This window comes from Sceloporus occidentalis, unplaced genomic scaffold (genome assembly GCF_023333645.1).
Source record: "Sceloporus occidentalis isolate IW3139 unplaced genomic scaffold, rSceOcc1.0.p SCAF_72, whole genome shotgun sequence".
In the NCBI taxonomy this organism is placed as follows: domain Eukaryota; kingdom Metazoa; phylum Chordata; class Lepidosauria; order Squamata; family Phrynosomatidae; genus Sceloporus; species Sceloporus occidentalis.
The window spans coordinates 2,681,110-2,700,767 of NW_028317052.1; the positions used below are offsets into that span (position 1 = coordinate 2,681,110).

The following is a 19,658-nucleotide window of genomic DNA, read 5'->3' on the forward strand; positions in this document are numbered from 1 at the left end:
GGGGCTGAAACACAACTCTCCCTTTAGTGAATAGGACCCGCATTACATCCACATGTCATTTCATATTGTTTGCACGTCCTGTAAAAGTTAGTTCTGGAATATTGGGATAATTTGGGAACATCTAGGAAACCGACATCGTTTAGATTCCAGCTTACACAGAACTTTAGATGATGTTATCACGTGGAATAACGTATGTAAAAGTAGCAAGCAGTATGCATTAATGGCTTTTGTTTAATAGGTATGTTTCCCAAATTACAATTGCACGTAAAAAGAATGCATGATTGCATTTGTCGTAAATTATGCTCGCTCCAGGGTCTGACAGTTATCCGTGTTAAGGACTTCTTTAGTTTTGTCTTTGATCACGGCTCTGGTTGGGACATTGGGGTTATGTATAAAAAGGGATTCTTAGCATAGCAGCTCTTGGCCGGGAGGTCTGTGTAGAGACTTGGTTAGGTCTTGGCTTTCATGAAACCTTCAATGGCTTTTACACAATAATCCGTCTCGGTAATTCCCATTTACTCTGTTCACAGGCTGGATATACAGAATCTTTCATACTCATTGGGGGGGCTATTCACTAAATGAAGCGTTTGTAGAGATCAAGGGTTACCTATGCTATACGTTATGGGGATCCAACCCCAGTGAATTTCTGCTACAGGAACAGCTTGGCTGACCCTGTATAATGTATTGTTAAATGAGCAATGTTCTGCGTTACATTGTATTTTAATTTGTTTAGCTCTAGGAAGCTGGACAAGTGTCAGATGGGGAAAGAAAGTCAGGGTCAATTGAAAAGCTCTTATATGTAGTAGTTACAAGGGGTGCATTCCAGTAGAGCTGGCAGCAATAGTGATGCCAACTGGTGGGTGATAGCTACGGCTGTTCCAGCTTACCTGCTCGAGCCTAACGGTGTGTGCTGTGTTGTATTGATTTCTTGGATATTGATCTCCTCTTTTAGGTTCCTAAAAAGAATCTGTCTGGCTACTAAATGTCATGTGATTTTTTTTTTTTTTTTAAAGCCCGGAGATCCGTTCCAAAGTTCTGTCTGAATGAAGGGGCATTGTTTTTGAGTGATGGTGGTTTGTGGCATTAAAGGAACAGCAATGCTATTTTTTTCATAACTATTTCTTTAATAGAGAGGAAGCTCCTGTCCTGCGCAGAAGAGCGGGGAACAACCTGCAGGCTCATACGGCGTGGCACAAACTAGCACATGTTTCCACTGCTCCTGAAAGGGTTAACAAAGGAGTCTTTAGAAAGTCGTAAAGTCTCTCGTTCAGTCGAGGTTTGTTACGTGGTCGCCAAGACCCCCTTTAGATCTGTGTTGTAAATTTGGGGTCTTGCCGGGTCCGTACTCGTCTCTTGGGAGCGCCCGGCGTGATATTCGGACAGCGCAGCTCCATGTTAATGGAGAGTTTCCTAGTTAGAAGGTAGGCCGGATGGCTTAATGGTTTTATGTTGGAAATATACTTGTCAATCAACCTCAACGTGAATCTTGGCCCTTTGCGCATGGATGCCTTATGTAGCGATATGCATTTCTCATTTGTGTGATTTTGTAATCATCGGTTGTTGGTTAGTTTACTCCGCTTGTAAGTGTTACAAGAGACCTCTATTCTCCCAATAAGTGCTTCCATGCAGAATTAGCTTCTCTCCCACAAGGATTGCTCCTACCTTTCCTGTCTGTATATCATCTATCTATCTATATCTCTCTCTCTCTCTCTCTCATATATATATATATATATATATAAACAGATGGAATAAGTATCTTGTGATAATACCTTTTGGACTAACAGAATTTTGGAATGACAATGTTTTAGACTTGAGAAAGGGAGAAGAGCTCCCAAAATCCTGTCATTCCGAAATTCTGTTAGTCCAATAAAAAAGGTATTATCACAAGATACTTATTTCATCTGTTTTTTGATATTGACACCACTGGACTAATATGGCTACAACCTCTACTAATATATATATATATATATATATATATATATATATATATATATATATATATATATATATATAATTACGCGCACGCAGTATGTATATATAACCAATTTCTACCTAGGATAGTAAATCAGATGACATCACAGATCAGGATTCTATTAACCTTTTAAAGTTCCTGCATCATACTGTGCTGTGTGATATGTCATTTTCTATAAGTGTCTGTGCTGTGTGATATGTCATTTTCTATATACATTTCTATAAGTGTGCTGAGCACGATGGGACTTGTAAGCGTCGGAGAACGAGCAGAGATTGCCGCTGCTTGGAGTTTTTATTGCTTGCCCCCAAGAGTCTTCTGTGCTGCTTGCGTTTACACATCGTCTGATATACTCGTCGTGATGAAACACATCTTGTGAAGTTTTTTTGTGTGATTTATTCATTTTTTTTTTTATAGATTAAATTAAAATCTGATTGCTTGAAAGGCTATTGCAGGAATAAAAAAGGGGCAGTCATCAATTTAGTTTACTGTCTAATTACTTTATGACGAAATCCTGTTGTAGCTGTCAGATTAAGCAGCGAATCATGTAATAATTTACTTCTCCAGCGTTTTATTAAAAAGAAAAAAAAAAAGTTCTTCTAAAAAGTGTTCTGTTCTTGTTGTCTTTCAATAGTGATACTTTTCTACCATTGTTAATGAACTGTGTTCTAATTATTAAATACTTTTATGAGTGGTTTAGCACATTTTTACCACTGTGTAGTGAGGGTGGTAAATAAATAAGTGGAATAGCCTCCCAGTGGAGGTGGTAGAGGCTAATACAGTGAGGGAATTTTAAAATTCATGTGATAGGCATTAAGCTAACCTGAATCTAAGACAAAACCAAGGACTGCTAAATGTCCGAGTCTCTACATTGGGAAAACTGGGCAGGCTAGATGGTTCTTTACCGTCGTCAAATTCTATGTTTTTATGAGAGGGGAACTCCCTACGTTTCTGTAATAGGTTTATTTGCCAACTGTATAAGTTTATAAGTAAACTTGCAGTACTTGTGTTGGACAGCAGATGCCTGGCACACCCGACATGCCTTTTCTTCTCGTTCTGTGACGGCAGGCAGATGGCGTGCAATGGGTAAACGACATGCGTTTCTCACCAAGCTGTCTTATATCTGACAGAAAGGACCGATGACGCCAATATAGTGATCCCCCAAGTCCGACGCTTGGAACCCACTTCAAATTGTTGACCTGATAAAGAGGGATCCCCGTATGCTCCAGGGCTTTAGTGGTTTGTTTAGCCCTGTTACAGGTAAAGCTAGCGCAGGTACGAAAACAACTAGCGAAGAAAACCAGTTCTCTTCTTCTGTTGGCCTTGCTGCGGCTCCATGAACAATTTATCGGTCTGTCCGCAAGTAAAGATATATTAATGTTTAACGGCCTCTGCGTCGGATGAACTAGGGACGCTCTTGCACTTTTTCCCCTTCTGTTGCTGTGATAAAACCACAAGAAATGATTGTAGCAGGAGAAAAGCTCCCTGTCTGATGACCTGTTAGCTATGTGTAAATTACATTGATTATATAAGGATTTTCTTTTCTTGCGTTTGGCAGGATTTGAGTGGAAATGGGTAGAGACGGTGTGATGTGACCAACATGCTTACAGCTACTTGGTCATTTGTAAAATTATTAAGCATCATTGTCATTCTCAGCGTACCATTCATTGTCATTCTCCTAACAAGAGAGAGCCCGTTGGCCTCAGAAGAGTTCCTGCTCGGATTGTGCCTTTTGGGTTCGAGCAGTCACGGGATTCTGATGATCCTTTCAAAATGGGGACAGACTCTAGAGGTGCACATGCAGGATTGTCCAGACAAGCCATAGTTGGGGAGCCGGAGTTATCAGAGCCAAGGTCAAGTCAGGTCAAACACTGGATCAATAGTAATGATGCGCTTGGACGGGATACACTATGACAAGCATGGGTACAACCATCAGAGGCCAAAGTGTAATGAACTGAGAGGAAAGGAGTCAAAATCAGAGTTGGCACCAAAATTCAAAAAGGAGTGACATTGCTCTGTAACATTCATACACCCGGGGCCATCTTGAGTGTGGCAAGGCTGTGTGCAAGGCTGCTGTAGATTAAGGGAGCCAGGGCAGCAGCAACAGTAGATGGGCTATTGGAGGTTCTTGCTGCGAAACGACCCCTCTGGTGGAGAGAGACACCGGCTGGTGGAGGGCCCCGCCAAAGAAGATGAGGTTGGGACCCCATGGCGTCGGTGGGAGGCCTACCCTGGCAGTGAACCTGCAGGTAGGTGAAACTCATCAAGTAAAACTTGGAGTAAATGGGTTGAACAAAGTTCAACAGGGAATTGTACATTTGAAAGAATATGATAAACCTGTGTATGGATTAAAGGGGTCATTATGAAGGGGGCGTTGTTGCAATGGGAGGGCGGGGGGCAAAGGAGACCTCCTGTGTGCATGCACAGGAAACACTCCTATTTCTATGTCATTTTTTGGGAGCACCGTTCTGCCCTTATTGGCTACTTTGGTGGCATTAATCATTGGACCATAGAGGAGTGGGAAGCTGCAGCTTCTACTGTAGGTGAGAAATGTTTTCTTCCAAGTTTAAAGAATGCATGGTAAAGTATTTTAATATGAACCGGAGTGTCCATTTAATGTGCTGTTGCCCTGCAATGTGCGCCGTGTGTAACCAGTTCCTCTGAGTGAGGCTGATGTGGTCATCCTATGGATACAGGCGTACCTAGGAACTTTCCGGCTTGGGCTACTTGGAACCCCCTTCGGGGGATGTGGGTATGGGGTCCCGCTGACGACGGTGTTGCAGGATGCATGTTATTTTTAATGGGGAAGCGGCCGGGGTGGGGGGTGGGGTGTGCTGCAAAGCAGCTTTTGGGACAGAGAGTTTCAAATTAGTGAACTTGAGAAGTGACGCTTCACCTGGAGTCTCCGGGGTGAAACCAGAGGCTTTCCAGGTATGGTTCCGTGAAACTGAGATTTGTTTAGCCATGACAAGAATCTAGTTTCATAATTTACAACCCGGGAAAGAGTTTAAATGCCATATAATTATCTTCAACCATGCTATAGCAAGAAGAAAAAAAACATACGTTTATAAAAATAAAACAAACAAAAAACCCCATTTCAGAATGCTTGTTCAGAGCATGCGTTTCCTATTAGTCCATGTCATCTCTGTTACACATGACAGTTCCTAGAAAGCTGTGGGGCAGCGTGACTCTCACAGCTGGTGCACAAGCTTTGCTGCTCCTGGGATTCGTATGTCAGAAAACCTTTGACTCTTGATCAAGCCTGCGGTGACGTAATCTGGGACATGGAAAACAGCACTGTTTAACTTCAAAGGAAGAAAAAGTATAATGTAGATTTGATAGTTAAATAAGGGTGTTGTCTGGGCAAAAAAACCAAACCTTGATCTGGCGATATCACATCATCTGGGATTATTAATGATAGTGCCGTCGAGCACAAAATGCTCCTGCACACGCACTTCAATATTTAAAAAACAATTATTCACCGGGGTTCTCTATGTATTTTCCTTTGTCTTGAATTACTACGCCTACCATCCGTCTGTGCTGATAACTGAATGAAGTCCAGGAGTCCCACAAAGCCATATGCTGTGGTCCGATGACAGGTGACGTTTGCCACTTCTCCAAAATCCTTAATAAACCTATACAATGATGTTTAGAGATGGGAAGAAGTAATGGCCGTGTTAGAATCCCATGTTCTGTACCACCCGGAGCAGGGAGCTGGACTCTCTGCTTTCACGGATCTGCATAAAAGAATTGGGTTGCAGGAAGCGAGAGGACATTGAGGCAGGAAGCTGATTAATATGGAAGTCTAATGGTTGAGCGTGAAATATCTTGTCTACAGCGATATAGATATGTTTTGAAAGAATGGCTTTCATTTTGCTCCACTAGACTTCTAGACTTAAGTGAATGATGAATGTCACTATCTGGAAGTCTTGATGGCTGAATCAGAGTTTGGCAGATGCCAGGAGAACACTACCTTCTGGAGGTCTGTCAGCTACCTACCGGAGGTCAGCCAACTTCTCGTCCAACATCAGTGTCTGGCCTCGCAAATGCTGTACTGGTGAAAATTCCCACAGAAACTCTCCAGGCCTTCGTAGAAGAGCGGAAGCTGTTATAGCTGCAAAGGGGAACCAGCTACACATTAATGTCTGTGGGTTTTGATGGGATGTCCTACAAGCTTTGGGAGTGTGTTGGTCCGGTGTCCACATACATTTGGTCATATAGTTTATATCACGTGCAGAAAAACGTGTTCGGCCAAACACATCTTCTACACAGCATTTAGCTGTAGGGTGGGGAAGAGCAAATGTGTATGCGTTGGGGGGTGGGGGTCGACAATTAAGGGACAGCGCAATGGTCATATGCGTTAAAATGCATATGAATGCTGGCGTTTCCCTTTAAAAATGGGTTGTTAAAAACCAGTAACTGTGTGTACAATAATGGGGTATCACTTGTAACTTCTCTAATCATTAGTTTTTACATCTGGGCTGTGAGTCCCTTTCTATGTTACTGGAAAGATGTGAAATTCTTGATAGTGCTTAATAAAGCAAATCGTGTCTCAAGGTTTACCTGCTGGGTTAACTAGCTAGGCCCTGTTTAACTTTGTTTTTTGTTTCACTTTTGTTTGTCGATTAGCGTTTCTTGTACTTTTTATATTGTGTGTGTGTGTGTGTGTGTGTGTGTGTATATATGTATATAGGAAGTCAGCAACAACCCCAAAAATCACATGTCTCATACGGCAACTGTATTGAGGGGTACAAATGTAGATTAATGGCTAGCTCATCTCAGCATAGACACATTGTAGACATTAAATGTTTGTGTGTGTGTGTATATATATATATATATATATATATATATGTGTGTGTGTGTGTGTGAGATATATATTAAAATCACAAAATTAGTCCTTTCGTGCCGGGTACATGCGTGCATATTGTGTGTGTGTGTGTATATATAATTTGTTTTATTTATGGAGAGTATTACATAGGTTTACTTAATATACTGGACTTAATATTTGCTTTAAGAATATTTTTAAGTCATCACATGACGTGAGGAATGAAGTACACATCTATCTATTTAGTGAAGGGCTGAGACTTGTCTGATATCCCGTATTGATTCCGAGACAATAGCAGCGTTTGTTTTCTCCCGTTGGCTCCGGCGTGCTGATTTGGTGGAAAATGACACAATAGAAAATGTGCGTTATCTGCAGCAGCATAGCTGATAACAGGGAGGTGGCTTATCACAGAAAACAGCTGGATTATATTATGTGTTCCTGGGAGGAAAAAGTCGTATTGGTTTACACAGATCCCTCGATATGGACCGTTTCATGTGACTGTTCACCTACCCATAATCCTCTAATAAAGCGCTAGCTTTCGTGAACTACAAGCGTCTTGGAGATCAGAGCTTATGCCCTGTTTACCCATTGCACAGCGCTGCGGAATAAGATGACACTATATAAATAATTCCTATATATTTGCAGAAATATTCATGCTGCAAGTTGCAACAAATGTCCTTATGCCAATATTGATGTGTGAATATCCAATTGTGTTTTTGAATCAATACGCTGGCCGGTGCCACCTCAGCTGGTAAAGGAGACAATCCCAGAAACTAAAGAAACGATCAGAACATTAAAGAAAAAACGGCTCGGCTAAAAATGCGTACCCACCGCAAAAGTGTGTCAACTTTTAATAATCTTCCCTTTCCCACCTCTGCAATGTGCTATTAAAGAAATGAATGATGATACAGCAGTATATGCAAACTGTGCCTTTACTATCTGTGGTCCAGTTTAATTAGTCCCCTGGCTCCATTAGCTAAAGGAAAGTTGGGAGAGAGTTAGCGTTAAAGTTGCATCTTCATCCAACTGACTTTGCTTTGGAGGAAGATCTAGAGTTTGTAGGCGAGTTCATGTTCCTCAAGCTAGGAGGGTGAGCTGGTTCTGGATAACGATGATGGACGAGGAGACTTTGAAGGATTCTACTGGTTTCACTATGCTTTATATCAGACCAAGCGGTCCCAACGGTCCCTGCAGCATTAAATGATTGGTCTTGGACGTTCATAATATGTGCCATTATAAAGAGCTAACTGCAATGAGGCTCTGCTTTAATAATGTATGGCCCCTCGTAACCCTGATGTCATCCTAACCGTCTATACATTTTTATGGCATCTGCAAGACCTGAAAGTTTTTGAAGAATAGTTGGGAAGCTTGTAGAACCCAAGTCATGAACGAAGATTAAAGTTCTTGTTGGTGGGCTCATAGCCACTCCGCTAAAGCAAGTCTCCCTCTTCGGACATTTGAAATGTTCGGGGTATGCAGAAAAATGTATGTTTCTATATGTTTATAATTGGCTAGGAATAGCTGTTTAACTCCTACTTGTTTTTAATAAGTGGTCGGGATAAACACACGCGGTAATTTACCCGGCACTGATAAGGGTTGTGAGTTTTAATTCAGACCTCTGCTTAAATTCTTTTGACCAAGCATCATATAAAGATCTTGCTGCATGCCTGCACCACTGTCTTCCCCTTTCAAAGAAACAACATGGATTTAAAAAGGGGAGGAAAAAAATGTGAAAGTGAATTTTACTATTGGCGCCTACAGGGACTTGACTAGCGTGCTGATGCTCTGTTGTTCCATGTTTTTCTTCCTTTGGTGTGTGTGATATACCGAGTCAGTCATCATCCAAATGGAAATTACTTACTTCCGATTCAAGTTTTGATGTCAGGTGGAAAATCTAGGTCAGGTCATTGTCACATGGCTTCCAGCTTGTCATAGTCTCAACAAACAGTAACTAATGCCAGCCTTAGGCCTTAAAGGGATGGTCTAATGCCTCGTGCAGCCGCGCCAATGAAGAATGCATAAATATTTTAATATGTGTGTTCCTGCCCGTTAATAAAACATGCGCAGATTCAGAGCCACAGCAGAACTCCTCCTGCGTCCAGATTTGGCATCCGTTTTAGATGCTCTTTCAGCACCGTGGAGTAAGCATGTAAATCGATGTGAATGGGATAAGAACGAATGCATTCTTAGCACGACAATCGCGTGGATTAAACAGCGTATGATGGCTGGGGTGTCCCTTTAAAGCACCATATTTAATAACACATTATGTATGTAACTGGTACATTGTTAATGTTCTATACATTTCTGTTTAAGTACTCCTCTTCTCCTCAAGATCCGGAGGCCTCCTGGAGCTCAGGAGTCTGCAGCGATGCCGTTGCACGTAACATAGTATGAAACATGATCGCTATACCTGGGAACTCGCCGGGTTGCGGGAGCGGGTCCTGACACTTCAATTTCACCTTTAAATTGGGGTGCCCCCCCCCCCAATGAGGTCACGGGGCCGCCCACTGGTTCCCAGGTATGATGAGCACGTTAAGATGCCCTTTTGTGAAGTTGTGTATTGCCAAGGAAGAAAGATTTGGAATCCATCCTAAAAATAAATTAAGGGGGAATTTTGGAAGTTACCTTTTTGATGACATCACAGCAGCGAGAAACCATCATTTTGAATTATCTGTAAATATCGTGTCAAAAAAATCTTGCGACATGGTTAGTGGGAAGCTTTCTATGAAGAATAAGTGTGAGAACCAAAGAGAAAAGGGGCTTATTAAACTGAGCTCTCGCTACTGTAAGCTTACAATCTATTATGACGTTGGCGGGGAAAGGAGGGCTGAGCTGCCCTGGATAATGCCCAGTTATATGGCTGGTTTGCTCTTTGCAAACATAACTGAGGTAGAAGCTGCAGCTCTGGAGCTGCCCTCCTCCTCTATTGTATGACTGTTCTTGCCACTAACTGGCTGACATATATCATGTGGAAAGGAGATGTTTTCAGCACAGAAAATAGCTGAGGGGCAAATGCATATTGGGGGCGATTCTGTGGCAAATTTAAAGGGACCACAAATGCTATCGGGCATATTACTGGAGTGTCCCTTTAATAAAATGAGATTTCTGGGGTCGCTTCTCCAGTTTTATTAAGCAATACCAGTTTAGGGCTTTGTGTTAGAGAGAATTACAGAGGCTGGCTCTTTTTAATATGCATGTGAATTGAAATGTTCAGCTTGTCTGCTAATCCCCCCCCCCCCTTAGCTTCTTATGACCTATCATTCAAACCTCTAGGAAGCCAATTTTTACTCTTAATGTCCCAGTGGACTGTATGTTCTTATATGATGTGTATAATTAAGGTTTATACTGTCTATAGGTAAAATCTTAGACTTTCTTACAGGTTGATCCTCTGCTTGCATTATATATATATATAATCGAAAGGCTTTTTCATTAATCCTATCCATCCTAAAATCTCAAAGCAGTCTCTTATCACCCTGAAATATTCAAGCTGCCATAAAGTAGGTGGGAGGAAGGCCCAGCATTGTGTGGGAGAATGGAGAACAGTTTGTTTCTCAGCAAAGACATTTCCATTAATTCTCACAGTGTGAAAACTGCGTTAGAGTCCACAGTAACCCTTCCGTTCCCTCTTCCAGCTGTAAGAATGCTTGCATGTTGGCAGCAGTTTTGTTGTCTTTGAGCAGGTGCAGACATTCCATGCTAGGTGCATCACTTATGTATGAATCGCGGGGATAGCATTCTTCTCAATCTTGCCCCTGAGTCTTACACATATACTGCCTTTACACACACCTGCCCATAAACACACACATACACATACACTGCCCTTACAAACACCTGCACGTAAAAATACACATACACTACACTACACACAACTGCCCATACACGCTGCCTTTACACATAACTGCCTATGAACACACACATACTCTACCTTGACACACACCTGCCCATGAACACACATCTGCCCATGAACACACGTATACACATACACTGAACCTACGACTGCCCATGCATACTGCCTCTACAAACACCTGCCCATGAACACACACGTACAATGCTTACAAACACATATACACATACACTGCCCTTCTCCCCATCTGATTAGGGAGCACGGAAGCTAAGGTCTGAAGTGACAGATCTCACTCTCCCTAATGTTGGGCCAGTTAGAGGGGGGATTTTGATCTGCAGCCCTGCAGCTGCTGATTGGGCAGCTGCTTTTCCCGCCCTCTCGCAGCTACACCAAGGCGAGTCACCCTTCCTGCGGCCCTGCCAATTTATCTGGGGGATTTCCCCATTATCCATACCCCCCCGGATGATTTCCTGGTGAGGGTTCCATCCCCCCCTCGTCCCTCCACGGTTCCTATGCCCGTGTTCAGAATCGGTACCAGTGGGAGTGTAATTGTTCATGCACCCTTGCAAAAGTAGATGGATTAAGATAGATGTAAACTTACATACAGGTTTGTATGACCGATCTTACGCGGTCCGCACCTCGAGCCCTGCTACTTACCTGTGGGGAGGGTCTTTTGTACTGCACAGAGGAAGCGGAACCCAGCAAAGTTCACGTGACATCACATCCTGCTTCCTCTGTGCAGTACCAGAGAACGCAGAGGGAGGCCGTGCCTTCTGAAGTCTGTGAGCGGCATCGAGGAGCTGCAGTGCAGGCAAGGGGGTGGGGAGGGTGTTTGAATCAGTATGTGTGATTGAGGGAATGAATGAGTATATGAATGAGTGTGTGTGTGTGATAGCATGGATGTGTAAGTGCTTAAATCTAGGCATGATGGGACTGTGATTGCTGTTGGCATGATAGGAGTGTGATTGCTAAGTCAGCCAGTACATGCTGAAACCTAGCTAGCTGCCCCCTGGTGTATTGATGTTGCCAGCAGTATGGGGTCTGCACATCACTTACAGCCACCCTTTACCAGCATGTACTGGCTGCCTGGGTATGATAGGAGTGTGATTGCTGTTAGCAATCACACTCCTATCATGCCAAGTCATATTGCTAATTTTTTTTGTCCAATTGTGGTGTGTTACCTACTTTTATTAAAAATGTGAGTTTTTATTATTGTTTTTAAAGGTGGGGGGTCACTTTCGGTTTTGGTTAAGTGAACCGTGAATGTTTTGGTCCAGAATTTTCATTTTGGTGCATCCCTAGAATAAATAGAACTATTTCATTTTTAATTATCATGAGTCCTGAATTTGTAGTCACAAAACTTTCTAGGCCCAGAAATCAGTGAGAGGAAAAATAAAGGTTTTGTGTCATTTACTTTATTTTAATCTGCATATTTTATTAAAGGCCATATTTTCTCACAGTGAAAAACGTATACAATTCTGATGAAGTGGCCCACTGCAGAAAAAACTTGGACACCCCTGGGGTAGACAGTGAGAAGGGGGGGTAGGGAGAGGGTAGCTAGTGAGAAGGGGGGTAGGGAGAGGGTAGCTGGTGTGAAGGGGGCGGTAGGGAGAGGGTAGCTAGTGTGAAGGGGGCGGTAGGGAGACGGTAGCTAGTGAGAAGGGGGCGATAGGGAGAGGGTAGCTAGTGAGAAGGGAGGGTAGGGAGAGGGTAGATAGTGTGAGAAGGGAGGGGTAGATAGTGTGAGTAGGGAGGGGGTAGATAGTGTGAGAGATGGGGAGAAAGTGGGGATCTGATGGGGGAAAATGCTGTCCTCCCCAGATTTTTAGGGGTTCCTACGCCCATGGTGGGAGATAGATTTCCAATTAACAGAGAGGGCGTCTAGACCTGGTGAAATTAAAAGGGCTGCTTGCCTAGACACCACACTTTTTTGTCATGATGTAAAAGTGTATTTCTGCCAAGTTGTACGAATTTACACCAATACATGCATGCTTTCCACCATGATCCAAATGGCCACCTACTTCTTTTTGGAACCCAGGCCCTGATCATATAATGTTCTATCATCTTAGCAGTGGTGACATTGCCAGGTTGGGAACAGACTGTGTTTAGGCAAGGTTCATTTAATAACGTATGGTAGGTATTGCTGAAAAATAAGTCGTTGCCCACCGGATACCTTTATTACAACTGAGATTTCAAAAAACCCCCATTGTGCTTCCCTGCTTGTCCTGTGGCATTCAAGCTGCCGCAAGCAACAGCATTTCAAGATCTGTTCTAATAGGATTCCAATATGGCACTAAAATAAACAATGCATTATTGAATATGCAGCACTTATTGCCGCAGTTAGTATGCAATTAGCGACTTCTTCCTGATGGAATAGCTCTGCATTGATTTCACAGCTTCCTGCCTTGTGACACAGAGATTCCAAAAATATACTTTGTGCTGTTAACCTTTTATGTCCCAGAGGGTTCTGTGTACTGCAGACATCCATGGGGCAGCTCGTTGTGTTTCACCGGGACTATACTTCAATGGGATCGGTCTCCTAAATGGTGTTTGCCAGAATTATAAACAGGTGCGTGGAGCCCAATAAAAAGATCGCAAGCCTGCGCTAGCAGAATAGATACTGTGCAGTTCAGTAGAATAGTAATTGCTGGCTGCATGTTTTGACATTACGATGTCATGGATAAGTAACTGTCCCTGACTGCCCCACTAAAGGAGAATGCATGTTATAGTACTCTGTTAGTAGTTTTATATGCATTCTTCAAAAGCAAGATAGAAGCGGTCATTTCAAAGCTACAGCTGCCCTCTTGCTTTAAAACAGGCAGTCGGTGGCAGGAAAGCATCCCATTGAAATCAGTTGGCGCGCTTTCCTTGCATGCACGTAGGACTATGAACAGACCCCACGCTCGTTATTCACGGAGCCGGCGCTGGAGCTGACTGGGGGTAAGGTCACACACTAGGAGGTTTGTGTGGCCAAACATATGTCCCAGATGGAAAATAGGGAAATGGAGCAAATATATATGGGTGATTCTACATGACTCTCACTTGTAGCAACAAGGGGGGGGGCAATGGAAAGAGGGACCTCTCCGCTATCTTCTGCATTAAAGTGCATATGATGGGCTGGAGTGTTCTTTTACATCATTGTTATATTGATTTACTCTGCTATGGGTGTTCGTCACAGTTTCTGTAGCTTTTTTGGAGGGGGGGGGCATTTACTTGTGTTGGGCATGATTGGTGTTGGGCATGGTATTCAGCGTGAACGTCTGAAGGTAGGACTGGAAGTAACTGTCATGGCTCGTTTTTCAGATATGCCTGAACTCCTTGCTTTGGAAAATAACTCCTGGCTGTTGCTGGAAACTGATGGAGTGTAAGGGATGGGCAGGTCACTCCACGGTTACCTAGAAATGACTCCATTATGTGTGAATACATCGCTCAATATACACAGCGTGCATCCAAGACGGAGCTGATGCGTTTTTCTGACCCCGAGCAAGTTTGTTTAAAGTTCAGAAATGCGTGCTTTGTCATGTAAAGACTGCACAAGCTGTCAACATTCACAAAAAACACCTTAATGACGAATGCCCTGTGTTCTTTTTTCCGCAGAACAGATGTAGGGTTAAAATAGGTTTTAAATACAAAGTGTGTTTCTTGCATTTCATAAATTGGTGGACCTAATTCCATATTTGATATTATGTTGTACTCTATGTCCTGTAATACACACAGTCTGTGGACAGTCAGCAGAACCCAATGACTGGAGGTCTTCAGGATAATAAGAAGGGGATTTGTTTTAGGAAACGTGTGTGTGTGTGTGTGTGACATAGTACAACCACCACTTAAACTGACACTCCAGCCATTAAATGCACTTTAATGCATACAATAGCCGTGTGGTCTCATTACATTTTGATGTATTGGGGGGGTTTCTGCGGAATCTTCGTGTAACGCGTTCACCCCTCTGCTGCCCTCCAGCTCTTTTCCATGCAGTAGATGTCTCAGCTGAACACATCACCTTGCACGGGACATACTCCCAGTCCGCTCCAGCACCGGCTCCTCCATGCATGGGGAGGGCGGCTGCAGGGCTGCAGCTTCTATCTCGGGAAAGTGCTTCTTTTTATCAAAAGTGGACCTGTTACAATGAGATCTGCTCCATGTTTGCCAGTAGTTGTTGTCACATTCCATTAAACTCTGACCTGGAAAAGTTTATCCCGTATGCTTTGCCTGATTTAAAGTCTGTCAGAAGATTAATTCCCGATTTCATATGCATTTTTCTCCCTACTTTCGCTTTAAAATCTAATTAAGTTCTTCCCTGTTCTCTCTAGTCAAATGTAGAGGACAAGGGGTTCTTAGAAATGTCAAACTGCATCATGTGCCATAATAAATAGTCCTCCGTGTGGAGCATTAGTAATACAGCTGAAATCTTATTTCTGTGAATAATGATCCCCTTTGTCATAGGGTCAGTGTCGTGTTTGATGGTTTTATTTTACTTTCAAACACTTGTATTCCTTCTACTTCATGGTGCTTCTTGTTAGCACATGCCTTTTCATAAAATATTGTATAGTCTGTAATGTCTTCTATGAGCTGTGGTAGCTCTTGTCCTTGATGTTCTTGCCTTTTGCCTTCTCTATTGGAATTGTTAAGGTTCTAGAACATCGACTCAACTAAGTGTTTCTCAAGCTTTTCTCACCCAGTATCAAAAGTAATGAGAATTTACAACTACCAGACCTCTGATCTCCAGGGGGTATTAATGCAGAATACATTTCTTCTACTGTTCCTGCCTCTCAATAATCTAAGGGTTATTTTTCATTTCACGTAAGTGGCTGTCTGCTTAGACAAGATCGCGGATTATTACAATGGTGGTAGACGAAAATTATAACGTTTCCAATAGGAGTATAGGGGATATTCAGTATTTTATGAAAAAACTACTATACGTTCCTTAAAGACTCTGACAATGGAGAATCTCAGAGAAAGTGATTTCCTCTGTCTGTGGATTCGTCCATCACTGCTATGTGTGCTAATAGTCATAGAAAAGATTTGCTTGTAATTTTTGGTACACTTGCCTATTTTGGGCAATTTGACAAGTTGCCCACAATCCTTACATTGTATTAAGTAGAAGAACCAGGCTCTGTCTAGTGCTGGTCACTCTGAATCACCTCATTGTTTAAAATGTCTTAAAACTGTACAAAATTCTGTACGGTTTTAATTAGCCTTTCATTCCGCCGCACAGACTTCCCATTATTTTTTGTACCTTTGGTCATAGGGTGAAGTGTAAAGAACCACTGCCCTACCACTTGTATAATACAGGCTGAGCTCCGATTTTGCTTGAGGTAGTTGATATAGAAGGTGCAGGGAGCATACTTAAGTATGCTTCCTCTTTAACTAAAAGCAGACTTGCGGGGGGGGGGGGGGATGTGTTGACACAGAAGTCTTATTTTCTGACCGCAACATCCAAAATGTGAATGCATTAGAATCCAATACACGCTAAAATAATTAAAAAAAACGGGGGTAGAATGTCCTTTAGAACATAATATATGGTTAATTTAACCCCTTTCCTACCAGCAAGTTGCTCCAGATCGTATTGTTAGGTTTCTGAATGTAATCCTTTGATTTTTGTGCCTTTGTCACAGTTTGCTGTGTTTCTTACACTTTCAAGAACTGATTTGAGTCTCATTTTGCTTAAGCTGTCCGCAACTTGCCATGACTTGCCAAAGCAATAATCATTCTGTGAGTAGACTCAGAAGGCTGCCGCACTAATGCGTTGCAGTGTCTTGAAACTTCACAAAAAGAATTATAAAAATGCTAATGGCTGCTAATTTTTTTTTTTGCCATATTTTGTATTTTTTTTAATGCGGTACCCGCAAAACTATTGGCTTTCATATGTATTTTATTTTAAAACGCTATATGGCATGAAGAGTCATCTCAAAGTCTGCATCTCTATATAGAAGGATTACCGATTCTCCCTATGCCGTTGCACGTTTCTTTGTGCAATTTTGTGTTTCTATGGCAATATCTTCCACACCAAGGCTTTGGATAAACGAAGAATTCATTCTATTACAGTTAATATTGTTACATTTCCTTAAAATAAAATAACTGTGAGGTGTTCTAAAGAGGGGACCTGGACGACTCCCAAGCAGTTTGGTATAACAGAAGAAAGTTTAATTCCATTGCACTCAAATATACTAAGGAAACAAACCATGGCAGATCCTCGCAGTGTTTGTTTAAAAAAATAAAATAAAAAAAAATATAATAAAACAGGTGGTTTCCATGCCAACAGCCTATCAGTGCCTGCTTTTGTGTCACATGACAAGTCATTCCCTGGAAAGATACAACTGAGGCAACGTTTTACATGCTTAATAATGAATTTACATGGAAACATAGAATTTGTTGGGAGAACCCCCCCCCCCATCTAGTCTGCCTGTTTCTCCTGCTGTAAAGACTCTGGCATTAATCATCAGTCACTGGGCTTGTCTTGGATACAGGATAGTCAAACGCCTATTCCCTCATAGTGTTAACCTTTACGACCCCTGGCGGGATGCGATTCCACTCTCCACCACCCTCTCTGTAACGTCATACCTTCTTGTTTAGGCATTCAGTGACATTATGAATGGTATTTCCAATGCTGAATTTAGTAATAAAGAGTTAAATTGAGCAATACAAAAATACCAAAAAAATCAATGTGTGGTTTAATCTGATTTATTTGTATCCTATATGTCCAAAGTTATGGGTACTGCCTGTGCAAAATATAAGCATCTGAGTTTATTCAGCTATAAGGAGCAAGGTGTCTCCCAAGGTGTGCTGGGTGCATATAGACATGCGCTATATACTGAATCGCTTCCTTCTGTAATGTTCTAACCTTAGATATTTGCTGTAAAGGCCAACTATTTTTCCTTATGGTTAAGAGGGCAATTACCCTCTGGACTGCTTTAATCTGAGTCTACTACTAGCTTTTTTTGTGTCCCGTGTTGGGTGGAGATAGTAATGTGGACTTGTAGGCAGCATTTACGCAACAACTGGATCCACCCGATGCTCATTCTTATGGGCTTCAGTTATGTCCCTTTTGAATGAATGTATGGAGTGGAGTGTTTGATGTGTAGAGAGTGGTCTGTTACTAGCCCATTTGACTCCCCCCTCCCCGGCAGATAGTTGCTGACCCCCCCTACTTTTGGATTGCTTCTTGCTTTAGCACCAATAGCCTTACCAAGTAAGTTTTAGGAAAGTGTGTAGGTTTTGTAATATGTTTCTGGCCCAAAATGGAGCCATTTTAATGTTTTGTTTCAGGCAATGCAGTTGAAAATACTTTTTACAAAACATATGCACATTTGTACAGTGCTAAAGTAGTGGGTGCTAATACTAGACCACTGTATAGAGTTAGGTATATTACAATGTTGATACTTTATTAGAATTAAAGTTATAGTCTAGTCCTCTAGTTTGTGGAGTTTAAATGCATGCTAGGGTTGAATTTGCATGGACTCCAGTGCATTTTACTGTGTTAAAATAGGAGCGGGCGTTCTTGAGTGATCAAAGTTATAAGATGAGGTTGATTTTTTTTTAATCAAAATGCATGGTGACATTGTAGCATTGATATGTCATGAATCTCGGTCACCCCCCCCCCCCTTGTGACTAGCAACTTCCCCCAACGCTCTTGCCAGCAACAGGGCAGCGCCATATTTAAAAGGGATGCCAGATACAGAGAGCGATCGTACGGCGACCATGCATTCTTTTTTGGTGTTGCTGAAGGCCTCAATATCAAGGTGTTTCAGCAACACTGGCTGAGTAAAGGAAGCAATTGTTAATCGCTTTCTAAGATCATTTCACCACATGACGTTCCAGGCATGTCAAGTGTCATTTACTGTGGTTTTTTGAAGAGGGCCTGGCACATCAGTTGTTGCGAAGGGGTTAACATTGTAACTTTCAACTTGTTTGGGGGGGATCTGTCAGATACAACCTAGAGACATTTCTAGCAGCCGTTCTGATGGTAATCAATGCAATGAAATGGAGTTGATTGCAGTTTCTCTGTTAAGTACAGCATATTTTAAAATGTTGATCACAAGTATTTTAATGTTACGGTTTTAGTGACTGAGTTGGAGATCTATTTATTATAAGTAAGATCACAGATTGTTATGCACTACCTGTTATGTCCTGTTTACCTATTGTACAGCGCTGTGGAATATGATTGTGCTATGTAAATGAATAATGGTAATTATTGTGTCCTGTGGGATCTATGTGGAAAAATAATATAGAATTTAAGCACTTGCTGGATTTTCAGAGGTCATCAAAGGATTCGTCCATATAGATGAATTGAGCACAAATCAAAAAGGTTTGGGAGTATCATAGACAAATCACAAGGGATTATTAAGGGTTCTGACTTTTAGTTAGGGTTTTCTTACAGATGGTTTGGATAGTTGGCTGTGAAGAGTATGCTGTAGCCACATAGCTCTCTATGGGTATCTCCAACTTGTTAATCTCCTCTATCTGCCTGAAAACATCTGGTTTCTTTTTCTAATGTGCAGATCCCGGTTGGGCTTCCATAAACCGAGGCGTCCTGATCTGCGATGAGTGCTGCAGTGTACACCGAAGCCTGGGAAGACACATCTCCATAGTGAAACATCTCCGGCACAGCATGTGGCCATCTTCTCTCTTGCAAGTATGTATACAATCGTGTATTCTAGTTGGATGCAGCCTTTGGGTTCTCTCGTCTTGCCCGGTTCACTGAAAGGAGTCCTAGCTATGTATCAGAGCTGTATAACCATGCTTTATATTACTTTTTCAGAATTTACTGTGCGACAATGCTGTTTCTGTTTTGGGGGAAATCACACTTATTGTATAAACTACAATATGTGCCTGTCAAAATTGCATCCACTATTTCTAGTGATCGATTAGCCTTTTAAACTTAAACGTGAATAACATTAACGTCTACACTGTATTCTTGATCCATTTCATGTTATTTTATTGGACAAAATGTGCTTTTCTTTCATAAACAAGGATATTTCTAAGTGACCCTAAACTTTTGAGCGGTACTGTATATTCACAAA

At 42.0% G+C, this 19,658-nt stretch overlaps 1 protein-coding gene across 1 annotated transcript in view; it reads left to right on the top strand.

The window, feature by feature from the left end:
• The first annotated feature begins 4,079 nt into the window (after positions 1 to 4,079).
• Positions 4,080 to 19,658, top strand: part of LOC149286088 (ARF GTPase-activating protein GIT1-like) — a 50,688-nt gene continuing 35,109 nt past the window's right edge. Inside the window, exons 1-2 of the mRNA XM_089494424.1 lie at positions 4,080 to 4,218; positions 19,137 to 19,270. Coding sequence (XP_089350550.1) covers positions 4,080 to 4,218; positions 19,137 to 19,270 — 273 coding nt within the window. The remainder of the gene's footprint in view (positions 4,219 to 19,136; positions 19,271 to 19,658) is intronic.